The following is a 12,881-nucleotide window of genomic DNA, read 5'->3' as shown; positions in this document are numbered from 1 at the left end:
TGAACCAGATATGGAAAGCTGACATACATTTCAATAGGTAGTTTTCTTTTTTTTTAATAATGTAAATTTTTAACGACTGATTTTATTTATTTTGGAATTGTTTAAAGTCAACTTGTCTTTAACCTCTGATTTCTATAGTTAACCTTAATGTATATTTTATGTAAATCATGTAAAGAGATTTCAATGATTACACATTTTATTACATAAACTTGCCACCTTCCGGTGACCCACTCCAGACCACCCATCCACCAATGATGGGGAATTCTTTGCTTCCCAAATTTCTAGGTTTCGTCTAAATTCTGTTGGGGCCAGAGATGGGGAACCTGCAGCTACCCAGATGTTGCTGGACTCTAGTTACCGAAATCCCTGAGCAATGGCCATGCAGATAGGATTTGGGAGTTCAGCATCTGAGCACTGCATGTTCTCCATCTCCCGTTTCTTCTCACCCAGCAAGCATTATGAAGATGTCCACCGATCAAGGAAGAGGGTGGGGTATTTGCAGCCAGGACTAGGACTTACGTTTCAATGAAATCTGCCTCCAGGACGGACTGGACCGGCAGGTACCCTCTTTGGGGATGCTTGCTGAAATACTGCTTTGACCGGAACTTGTTTTTCAGGGTGGTGGCAAAGTCCCTCATGTTCTCACTAGAGGTGGTCTGTAGAGAGGAACAGAGGAGACTGTTTACTGCACAATCAGGATAGTGATTCATACACTATATATATAGTAAACTTAAGATAAAAAATAGATTAACCTTATAGAAAATATACAGAATACTACTGATCCTAACTTGAAAATCATTTTCATGCATTTGTTAAGAGTGTTTTTCAAAGTTATTTGGATTGTATCCAGAGTTCGTCATACTCTGGTCCCCTGAAAATAATTGACATTAATTTCTTTGGTCCCTTAATTTAAATGGGTCTACTCTGTGTAGAACTTAGTTGAAGACAACCCTTCATGTTAATTTTTCTAAAAAGCATAGTTGTGGATCCAGCATTAAATTCAGTTTGCAAAAACAGGTGCCCAGTTCTCCAGAAACTCATTTCCTCTTTGATAATTCTCATTTGTTCTTAGAAAAGATGTCAAGGTGGACATTACTGTCCTGGCTCCCAACCTAAATAATAATAATAATAATAATTTATAATTTCCACCCCACCCATCTGGCTGGGTTTCCCCAGCCACTCTGGGCGGCTTTCAACAGAACATTAAAAGCAGAATAAAACTTCAAACATTAAAAACTTCCCTAAATGTTACAATAAAAGCTCTTACCTATGAGTAAGAAAGAAAGCTTTATTCAAGACTTACAACAGTACAGGTCAGGCTACAATTACTGTCAAATCCCACATATTTTAATCTCCATTATTCTATATATGGTGTTGTAGTTATTTTTTCATATTTAGCATATTCTGGTCTAGAAGCTATTATATGACTAGTCAGTCCTCTATGTTCTTTCTGTATTTTTGTGTGCAGGCTGAATAAAAGAACATTGTGTCAAGTGTGGTATGATAGCCTATTTTTATTCTATTGAAAAGTGTATTTTCTTCCCATACCTTTTAAAAAATAGGATAGGCTTGGTAATGCTGGTAACTTGTTATGCAGCCAAGCTGGGGAACGTATGCCCTACCCCAAGTGTTGCTGGACTACAATTCCCATCATCCCTGACAACTGGCCATGCTGGCTGGAGCTGATGGGAACTAGAGTTCAACATCTGGAGCCCCAGAAGTTCCCCACCCTTGGCCTAGGCCTAAGTAATGGGTCCAGAGCTTGCTCCATGACAGCTTATTGGTCAAACATGAACATTGTTGTTGGTCAAATACCAGTGTCCCCCAAACAGTTTTCTCCAGACAATTTCTTGCCTATATTACCATTGTGTAGTATTCCATAATGGGATAATGCAGCTTGTTGCCTTTGCTGGCTCTCCCAGTCAAGAAGCAAGTCTGGCAGATGTCCACATTGAATTGCTTCAGGCTTCGGTACCTGGAACAAAGAGCAATCAGGGATGGGTCATAAAACCAGCAGCATCAAAATAATAAAGCATCTCCTAGACTCCACCCATGTCAGGATGCAAGTAGGGTTTGTATGTTTGGAGAGGACCATTGATCTGGGGTAGACCATTTGCCTTGCACACTTAAGTTCCCAGATTCAATCCCAGGTAGGACTGGGAATGCCCCCATGACTCAAACTCTGGAGAGCACCTGCCAATCAGAGTAAACAGTTCTGAGCTAGATGGATGAATGGTCTGACTCAGAGAGGCTCGCTTGGCGCCATCATTACATGTCTTTAGGTGCTAGGCAAAACATTCCTCTTTGGCCATTTAATAATCTATGGCCTGTTAAAGCCGTGTTTTGGGGAGAGCGGGGTTGCTATTATGATTATTTTATGATTATGATTTTTATTATGTTTTTATTTTTGTGCTCCATAAAATGTGCTCTAAATGTTATGCGCTGCCTTGGGATCTTTTGATAAAGGGTGGTATCTAGATTGAATAAATAAATAATAATACAAAATAATAAGGCAGCTCCCGAAGTTCTTATTAATGCCCACCTCCACTTTTTTTTTAAGGCTTCAACATAGAAAATAAGTACATAGAAAGAAGTGTTTCAATGTGCAAGGATGTTTTTGCTGTAGGATAGCATTTGACTATAGGAACATATGATGAGCTATGGAGGAAAAGATCTATCAGCAGCTATTACTTATAATAGCTAGATGGTACCTTTATGTACAGAGGGAATGGACCTGTGGACATCAAATGTCATGCGCCTAGACGAAGAACTCTGCTGGATCAGACCACTGGCCCAACTAATCCAGACCCTGTTATCACAGTGCATATGGGAAGCTGTATACTGTAGCACACCCCGTACCTGAATCCTTTGATAGGGCATTGTCGGCAGACAGAGCACTTGGTCTGGTGTTTAACTTGCTCGGCTATAGTCACTCGATGCAGGACTGCCAGCCACACCATTGACTGTGGCTCCAGGTTAGCCCATTCCAGGAACTGGATAGCCTCAATTGCTGGTTTCCCATTACCCTAAGAGGAAGAGAAGTGAGGCAGGTGCTGATCGCTAGTCATATGAATGGATTGCAGGGCTGCACATTTGGTACATATATCCTCTTTCCCTTTCAAAAGGGCACTGATCTTATTGACTTCCCTGCTCCTACAAATCATTTAATTTGCTTAAAACGATATAGCGCATAAAAATTCCTTGAAATTCTACATTGTGATCTTTAAAGACTTTTTTTTTATATCACCCTTCCGATTCCCAGTGTATTTTCTGTTTAAGAAGTATTACACAGCAAAGCAATCAACATTTCCAATACCAATAAAATGTAAAAACTAAGAAGGTGGCAGATCTCAAAGCAGCATTGAAACAACCAGAATCAAAACGTAAGGGGAAAAGCTTGGTTCAAAACAAAAAACAAAACACCTTTGACTAGTGTCAAAAAGATAACATTGTAGGCACCATGAGAACCTTGCTGGCGAGAACATTCCACAATCGGGGTACTACCAACCAAGAAGGACATCTTCCTGATATCCACTCACTTCACCACAGATTGCAGAGTGTCCCATTGAAAACTCTCTACTGAAGATCTTAAAGACCTATGAAGAAAGGTGGTCCTAAGCCTAAGTCACATCACAATACTTGATGCTAAGTGGACTTTCATCTGAAGACAGTCTTTCCTGTAGTAGCTTTCTGTCTATGGAATCCTCTTCCCTAGGGAATCTTGCCTGGCACCAACTCTGCCATTGTTTTGGTGCCAGAAAAAGAAGTTTGGGTGTTTTTTTCTGGGTGTTTGGGCAGCACCGAAGACTGGGTGTCTTTACTCCGACTATGCTTTCTATAAGCTTATGTGTTTTGATTACTGCATTTTATGCATGTCTTAAATTTCTTCAGGACTTTTTGGTTGTGGGAAGTGATTCATAAATTCGACAAACCTAAAACAAAGGGGATAAGACTGTCAAGAGGTGACAAAGGCAGTTGAGAAGCTTCTTATTAAAAGACTAAGGCACTTTTCATGTTATGGTAGAAACATAAGGAGCAAGTTACACATGCCTTCAACTCTGCACCGTTGCTGGAACGTGAAAGGCCTAGTGCAAGGTGGGTGGAACCATGAGGCCTCCCCCCCCACACTTCTCCATTCGTTTTGGCTGACTGTTGGGGGTTTTTTTGGGGGGGGGAGCTGAGCAACTGGGCCCACCCATGTGGCAACAGGCCTTGAAATGTGACTTGCAGCTGTGAGGGAAGGAACCACAGAAAAGCCACTCCCAAGCCACTGAGAGACACCCAAGAAACATGACCCACTGGCTCCCTCAACAACTCTTGTGGCAAAAGGAATCTCTTCTTGTAGCGCCAACGTGGACAAAGCACCACCTGTGTCACGTACAAATCGGAAGCAGCTGCGAACGCTGGGCTCCACGTTGCTCCCTCCAAAGGCTGCCACCTCCCCGAGCTGCCGTGGAACCTGGATGGCCTCATGAAGAAGGATGCCAAGGTGCCGCTGGTCGCAGAGTCCGCTGGCATTTGCCACCTGGCTGAAGAGATCTGAAAGGTGCGAGGGGAAGAGCATGGGGCCCCCACAAAGGGTGGGATGAGGGAGGGAGGACGAGACAGAGAGAGAAAGAAAGGAGAGAGACTCAAACTGCAGCTTTTCCCAGAGCTATGAAAACATGGGGAAAGACAAGCATCAGTGGTGAAAGTCAAGCTTTGAAAGAGAGAAGGTATCACTCTTAACCATGGTCCATCTGCACTATAGATTTAAAGCAGTTTCATACCACTTTAAACAGTCAAGGCATCCCCCAAAGAATCATAGGAGCTGCAGTTTGTTAAGGGTACTACAATTACCAGGATCCTTTGAGAGAAGTCATGATGATTACAATAATCTGCAATTAAGGATGGAGGAATCTGTCAGTTTCGATTTCTCTCAGTTTCTCCTTTTTATAAAACAATTTGCAGGGTTGTTTCCTGCCGCCCCCCCCCCAAAAAAACCCTCATGAAAATTCAGCAGCAATTTAGTGCAGATTTCTCTTAATAAACATATTTTTGCTCACAGTTTTGGTACACACACACACACACACACACACACACACACACACACACACATTCTCCATTGTAATGCATCTTTGTACATATATTTTCACTAATATTTTGCATTTTATTCACCATTTCCCCCAATACATTCTTCTTTTTATCCAGATTGTTTGGTTGAAGAAATGTACCACAAAATTCAGAGAAGTGCAAATTCTGAAGGACAGCTTTGTTTTGGTTTGCATATTGGTTTGAGAAGTGTGTATGTTAGTTTCACATTAAAATGCCAACAAAATTGCATTTCTACAACTATACCTGTAGTAAATATATGCCCTAAGGCAGTGGTTTGCAAAACTTTCTGTCTGCGAGTAACCTTTTCAAACCAACCCCCCCAAGCTGGCTTTGCCATTAGGCAAACTGAGGCAGCTGCCTCAGGTAGCAGAAGTTCTCAAGGTGGCAGTCCTGTGGGTGCACCTCAGGTGATCCTGAAGCAGCACCAGTATCAGCTGAAATCGCACCCGAAATCGCACAAGATCTTGCAAGAAAGCAAGATATTGCATAATTTTGGCAATATCTCGCCCAAATCAGGCAATATATTGCCCAAAAATGGCACTGATGGCAGCTTTGCTCCTGCACCTGTGGCAAAGGCAGCAGGGCAGGCAGAGAGGTGGCGCCAATGGCAACAAGTATGGCAGCAGCAGTGGGAGCAGTAGGGCAGGGCAAGGTGGCACTTCCTGTTTTGCCTCAGGTGACAAAACGGGATGCACAGCCCCTGTAAACTAGTATGCCACAGAACCTTTGCATGTTGCCAATTGCCTTCCGCCCTGCAGGGGCAGATTCAGGGAATGGATGGAAGCTGAGGAGTCATGGCTTGATTTTGATGAGTGGGCACCGGGAAAAGGGGTGGGGGGTTGGATGCTGGCTTGGAAGAAGGGATCAGTGATCTGGGGGAGCCTGTAACAGCCAGGAGACGAGAGTCAGAGGCAGGAGGAGCTGCAGGATTGGAGAGGGGAGAACAGGTGCAGGAGGAGGGAGAGATAGGTCAGGCTGGTGTAGAGTCAAGGGCTTCCACATCTCCTCGTCCTGCTCCTAGCTCTCCTGCTCCGCTGTCTCCCAGGACCAGAAGAGGACTGAAGTGGGAGGCGCAGAAGCTTACACGCAGGCAGAGTCTCCAGCTGCTTGTGTGCCGCTTGGGTGGGGGAGGTACATAAGCTGAGGTCAGGGGCAGGTCCTCTCTGTCGCAGCAACTGCACAGCTAGGAGTGGCTGAGAGACATAGGACTGATGGTCCTGCCTTTTCCTAATTTGCAAGTGTACTTTAGACAATGAAAAGCTAATTCATCTCTCTGGACATTCCTCACCTGTCAGCACTGTGATAGCCAGGAGGGAAATAGCTGGTCTGCTTTAAAACTCAGTGGAGCACTGTGGAAGCCCTGTTCCTTGGAGCAAGGCAGGACTGGAACTGAGAGGGTGTTTTTCTGTCATGCAGGATGGCATGTGCAGGACTGATTTGTATGCAGGCCTATTCATGCAAGTGGGACGAGGAACCCATGAAAGAATGCTCTCTCCTCCGCTGCAGGAAACAGGAGCTTTGTGAGCAATATAAAAGGCTTCCTGCCATATTTCCATCTGTGCAATACTGGAAGGGATGCAGGCAGGTGAGTTGTGATGCAGCTGTGACTCCTCCTGCACTCGCCTCTCTCCACCTTTCCAAACCTGAAAGCCTCCCACACTCTGGTTTCATCAACCATCTCCCCCGGATGACTCACATTGAAATTTTTCCTTCACCTCCGTGCCACACAGACATGCTATGCCTGTCTTGAAGGAGAGAGCCCGCATCTTCCCGCTGCGTCCACTGGAAGACAAAAGGCGCAGGGTGAGTGGGGTGGGGGGAACCTGGAAACCCCCCTTTTTTGGTTTGGTTTACAAGTGCCCAATTTCTGCACAGCAGAGGAGACTCTGTAGTGGTTTCCACCAAACAGTGCTGGCAGAACCAGGCCTCCCAGAACAGGTCTGCAAAGGCATGATGGCCCACTAGGAGCTCAATAAAAAACATGCATTTCCAGCCTGTGATTGCAAAAGCAGGGTGCGTGCATAGCACCTTGCAGGCAACAGGGCATGGCTGGTGGTCTGTGTCTTGCTTGGCAAACCCAACCTATAAAAACCAGGCTTTTCCTTGCAATGCCACATCATAGCCATCCAGACCACAGGCCAGTCTCCATTGACAGAAGCCTCAGTGGAGAGACCAACTAATCCAATCTACCTTTGCCCCTGAAGACACAGACTTTATGAAACTTCATATTTAGAGGCAGTCTGCCTGCTTTTATCAGGTGCTTGGAACGCAGAACAACCATCTCTACAATGCACTGCTTGTGGATTTCCTATCGTAATCATCATTGTGTTGCTTTTTTCAGAAAAGTGAACTCAAAGCAATTTATGAAAACAAACATTTAAGTAGGAAAACAAGAGGCATAGAACAATTGAAAATGCCCACAATAAATTGTATAAAAGAACAACCCCATCCCACGAAGACAAGATTTCCCAAACCTGTATCTCCAGCTGTTTTTAGACTACAACTCCCATCATCCCTAACTAGCAGGACCAGTGGTCAGGCATGATGGGAACTGTAGTCCAAAAACAGCTAGACACCCACGTTTGGGAAACCCTGCACTAAAAGAGAAAAGCAGGAGATTAAAGTCAAAGGCCTGGGAGGATAACAATCTTCAGATGCCTAAAAACAGATAGTCATGGTGCTTGGCATGACAGCATTCCACAAATGGGGAGGACCCACTGGTGAAGCCCATTTTCACACTGCCACACTCTGCACCTTCCTAATGAATTTTTATACCCCGAAACCAGTTTCTAAGCAGTTTACGAAGTATAAAAACTAGTTTACGCAAGCATTAAAACACAAGCCTCTATCATTAAAATACACAATAAAACAATCACATTAAAACATTACTAGTCTGCTGAGGCATCTCTTATTGGTATGGATGCCTTTATGGGTACCTATCGAAAACATTGAGCAGCCAGTTCAAGGTCATGTCGACGCAGAGGGGGACGTTCACCAGGATGCCTCTTTCCTCCTCAAGCCGCTCGTAAAGGGCGGTCAGGCAGTGGATCACCTCCACCACATCCATCACGTGGTCGCTGGGCTGCAGCTCATGTTCGCTGAAGACCTCCAAGGCTGTTGGTAGCGTCACCAAGTCCACTGTGGCGCCCAGAGAAAAGGTGGTCAGAAATGGAAGTGGGAGATGAAAAAACAAAAAACAAACCTGTTATAGATTTGTCACAGGAAGCAAGAAAGACCCCCCCCCACGTGACAAAGATAATGAGGGCTACAATTAAAAAGATACAAAGTCTTTGAGTTTGAACACAACTCAAGGCACAGCAAAATGGCTTCACCCATGCTACCAACTAATAAAAAAGAGGCACCCTTTGCAATTGACAGTTGTTGTTGTTAATTTCATTTCTGTACTGCCTTATATTTTTAAGGCGGGGGGCGGGGACCTTCCGGCTTCCTACTATAAAATATTTCGAGATGTGTTAACACCCCCACTGAAAGATTTAATGAATGGAATCCTCCCAAAAAAGCAAATACCAACATCAACGAAAAATGAATATATTACACTAATCTCTAAAAAAGAGCAGGGTGTACTCCAGCTTAAAATCTATAGGCCGATTTCCTTATTAAACAATGATTACAAGATATATGCAGCTAGTATAATGACAAAAGGAATGAGAGCAATTCTAAGAAATTTCATACATGAAGATCAAACAGGTTTCCTGCCATCGAGGCAGTTAAGAAATTACACTAGGCATATATTGAATATAACTGAACGCTTAGAGAAGAAAAATGAAAAAGAAACAACTTTAATGTTCCTTGACGCAGAAAAAGCATTTGACAATGTTTCTTGATGAGAGTTATAGAAGTTATGGAGTTTGGGACTGCCTTCACCAAAGGGCTAAAAGCCATATATATAGAACAATGGGCAAATATAATAATATATGGTAACCTAAGTGAGAGGTACAATATGAAAAATGGTACTAGACAAGGATGTCCTTTATTGCCACTGCTTTTCATTCTAGCATTAGAGGTCCTGGCAATAAAAATATGAGAAGACACAGAAATAAGTGGGATTCAGGTGGGACAACAAATACTGCATGTTTGTGCGTTGCTCCTTCATGCATATCGTAGCTCCAGTTTACAGAATGTGAAAATTGTCCCTAATTAGGCAACACGGCTGGTACAAGAGGAAGAACAGGAGGGAATTCTGGGGCTTACATCGCAAGGCCTTCTGTACACGGCGCAGTTTCATAGCTGTGCGATACGCAGAAAACTTGATGTTGTTCAGGTCAGCTGTAGATAAGGACAGAAAGAAAAATGAAACCACAGCCTGTCCTTTGCCAACTTGGTGCCCTCCACTAAGGTTGGCACTATTTCCTTGTCATTCTTGCTTTGCCAACTTCATGCACTGCAAGTGCTTTGAACCTCAACTCCCATCAGCTGCAGGTGACATACATAGTTCTCTTCCTCCACATTTTATCCTCATAACTACCTTGTAGGTAAGGCTGAGAGACTGTGACTGGCTCAAGGTCACCCAATGAGTTTCATAGCTGAGCAGGGAGTTGAACTCTGGTCATCCAGGTCTTAGTCCTACACTCTGACCACAACACCACAACTCTTGCAGTTCTTGTTACAAAATTGGACTGAGAAGCATCACCCTGTCCTTCACTTTATCCCAAAATGAGGGTGCTTCCAGCCTGTTGCTATTATTGAGTGGCATTTAACCACACAGGGGCAAATTCATGTTATGAAATAGTTGACAGGGAGGTCTTGCACAAATAAACTCTCCAAAAGACCTGACTTTTTACAATAAGGAAATTGAAGAAGGAAATGCATTGGAAAGTGGGTGGATGACACTTGCTCCGGCACAATGTCAACTAACTCCACTGTCCAAGCAAAGCCACTTCCGCCCTTCAGAGGAGGTGGAGCTGCGGGCTTCACGGCCCCACCACATGCGTGGCAGCTGGAACCCAGCCCCCATGTGATTGGGGGGATTCCCGGCTGCGTCACCTCCTGGCCAGCCAATTGGCTGGCTCTGGGGCTGTGGCCTGCTGCCTGCCAGCTGTTCGTGGCCCTGTCCGAAGCTTGGGGAGGGCCTAAGGCACCTATTGGCGACTCCGGGGGAGTTCCTTGTAGATGTGCATCAGCAGGACTCCCCCTACTGATGGTTAACCCTTCCCAGACTTCAAGCGGACGGGCTGAAGTTGGATATAGTCGCTTAGGACCAATGCCTAAGCCAATACCGCTCATCACCTGTAACCAATAAAGCCAATACTGCTCATCACCTGTGGCCTTATTTAGCCCATTAAGCTTAATAATTGTGTCATGTGTCATTATTTCCACTGGGGGGCGGGAACTCGCCACGCAAATCAGAATAAATAGCCAACATTATCTGATCTCCCTGCAAATAAATCTGGATGAATGCTCAAATAATAGGAAGCACTCCGAGAAAGGCATCACATCCAGTGCAGAAGCTTCTCCTCCTCCTCCCACTGGCAGATTGTCTAGTAGTCCATAACAATAGTTGTGATGCAGACCTTGCAGACTTTAAAGTCCTTCTTACCCAATGTCTGGTATAACTCAGTCATCTTGGGATGGTCCCAGCATGTTGTCTGAGCCTGGTGGCTGAAAAGATAAAGAGGTTGAGAGGAATTCAGTAACAGGAAGTTACATATTATTATTATTATTATTGTTGTTGTTGTTGTTGTTGTTGTTGTTGTTATTACCCCGCCCTCCCCAGCCAAGACTGGGCTCAGGGCAGCCAACACCAAGTATAAAAACAATTGATTAAAATACAACTTAAAACAAGATTACAACTTAATAAAATACAACTTAAAACAAGATTATACAACATTAAAATGCAGCCTCATTTCAGTAGAAACTCAAATCAAAAACTTTTTGGGGATGAAAACGTCAAATCGTCACCAAGGCCAACTATCCAGACTGGTCCTACGTGGGCTGGAAAAAAGCCAGGGAAGTCCTCAAATAGGAGTTCCATCACAGAAGGAAAAAGGGAAAAGAAAAGAGGGGGAGGGAATCAAGTTGCTTCCAAGCCAAAGGCCAGGCGGAACAACTCTTGTCTTACAGGCCCTGCGGAAAGAAATCAGATCCTGCAGGGCCCTGGTGTCATGAGGCAGAGCGTTGCACCAGAGTTGAGAAGGCCCTGGCTCTGGTTGAAGCTAATCTAACTTCCTTAGGGCCTGGGACCACTAGGGTGTTGCTATTTATAGACCTTAAAGTCCTCCGTGCGGCATACCAGGAGAGGTGGTCCCATAAGTACGATGGTCCTAGGCCGTGTGTGTTTACATGTGTGTTCCACATATAAATATATATTTTTTCAAGAGTTGTGTACCGGTATGACTGTAGACATTTTGTCATGGACCAATGGTACCAAATAGTATGGGAAATAGTATATAGAAAGAGACCCCGCACAAATGACGCTGAAACAAAACCCCACACATGCACTAAGTAGAAAAATAGAAGCATTGCCCCCCCATGCCACCTCCCCCCCCTTATCTTCCAAACCTAACACTGCATGCAACAGTAATGTCTCACAACAAATGAACTGATCTGTAGCAGACACATATTGAAAAAACAGACAATGTACGTATTTCTTGTAAACTAAGAAATCTTTAATAAAAAAAATATTTAAAACAAAAGTGTAGACATCTTGTGTGATTTGGGATTGGGAGAAGGAATGCCCTGGAAAATCCCAGAGGATGCAGGTACGAATAAATAATTGTTTATGCTGATGTGCTAATCAGAGCAATGCCAATCATGAAATAAAGACATATGGCAGTTCAAACACGTGGATGTCTTGGGGACCCACAGAGAACTTACAAATCTTATTGACTGCAATGTGGGGGTAGGTTGTGTGTAAGATGCCTGAATATGTGGCAAGAAAAACTGAATACTGCTCTCAGTCACAAGGGATAGGACAAGACCAGAAACTCATTGAGATGCTGTTGCACACTCACTTGATGTAGTATGGGACCTTATTGGGAGAAATTGCTCGTTCCCAGGGGACTTGGACTGAGGCTGCAAGAAAAAAATAGAAAGAGGAGATAGACAGAAAAGGCTGATAAGCACTTTGCATGTGATTTGAATGCCCCAATTATTTGCCTGCACCTACTTCTATTTTCTAATCCTCATACCTGGAAAAACACAGTTATGCAACAAAGTTTTACTCAGAATACAGTGGTACCTCGGGTTAAGTACTTAATTCGTTCCGGAGGTCCGTTCTTAACCTGAAACTGTTCTTAACCTGAAGCACCACTTTGGCTAATGGGGCCTCCTGCTGCTGCCGCACCGCCGGAGCATGATTTCTGTTCTCCTGCTGAAGCAAAGTTCTTAACCTGAAGCACTATTTCTGGGTTAGTGGAGTCTGTAACCTGAAGCGTATGTAACCCAAGGTACCACTGTAGACACTGTAGATTAATGGATCTAAGTTAATCATGTTCATTAATTGCAACGGATCTACTTTTAGTAGGATTTGCAATGGATACAACCCAATATCCCTTCTTTTGGTTCCCATTTTTGCCTGTCTGGGCAAATACCTTACTAAAATATTGTTAGTGTGTGTCGTCGTTCTTCAGGGTTCAGCTCCTTTCCCAGGGTCACTAGAACAGGGACAGGGAAATATGTGGCCCTGATGATGTTGCTGGACTCCAGCTCCCATCACCCTTGACCATTGGCCATAAGTTTGAGAAAGCAATAGATGGTGCAGCTATTGCAAAGGAAATGAATGCATCACATATATCACAGGCAGTATAGCTTTTAATTATGGGCAACAA

General features: G+C 44.0%; 1 protein-coding gene across 14 annotated transcripts in view; it reads right to left on the bottom strand.

The window, feature by feature from the left end:
- DRP2 (dystrophin related protein 2) overlaps nucleotides 1-12,881 on the bottom strand; it is a 58,013-nt gene that overhangs the window by 10,781 nt on the left and 34,351 nt on the right. For all 14 annotated transcript variants that reach the window (XM_083484647.1, XM_083484638.1, XM_083484646.1 and 11 more), the window contains 9 exons: nucleotides 12,066-12,126; nucleotides 10,652-10,713; nucleotides 9,307-9,381; nucleotides 8,031-8,232; nucleotides 6,791-6,876; nucleotides 4,382-4,539; nucleotides 2,860-3,026; nucleotides 1,864-1,975; nucleotides 520-656 (listed from right to left, as the gene is read on the bottom strand). In XM_083484647.1, coding sequence (XP_083340773.1) covers nucleotides 520-656; nucleotides 1,864-1,975; nucleotides 2,860-3,026; nucleotides 4,382-4,539; nucleotides 6,791-6,876; nucleotides 8,031-8,232; nucleotides 9,307-9,381; nucleotides 10,652-10,713; nucleotides 12,066-12,126 — 1,060 coding nt within the window. The remainder of the gene's footprint in view (nucleotides 1-519; nucleotides 657-1,863; nucleotides 1,976-2,859; nucleotides 3,027-4,381; nucleotides 4,540-6,790; nucleotides 6,877-8,030; nucleotides 8,233-9,306; nucleotides 9,382-10,651; nucleotides 10,714-12,065; nucleotides 12,127-12,881) is intronic.

The sequence above is a fragment of the Podarcis liolepis genome (assembly GCF_965112155.1).
Source record: "Podarcis liolepis genome assembly, chromosome: Z".
NCBI classification, from domain to species: Eukaryota; Metazoa; Chordata; class Lepidosauria; order Squamata; family Lacertidae; genus Podarcis; species Podarcis liolepis.
This window is presented reverse-complemented; position numbering and strand designations above follow the sequence as displayed.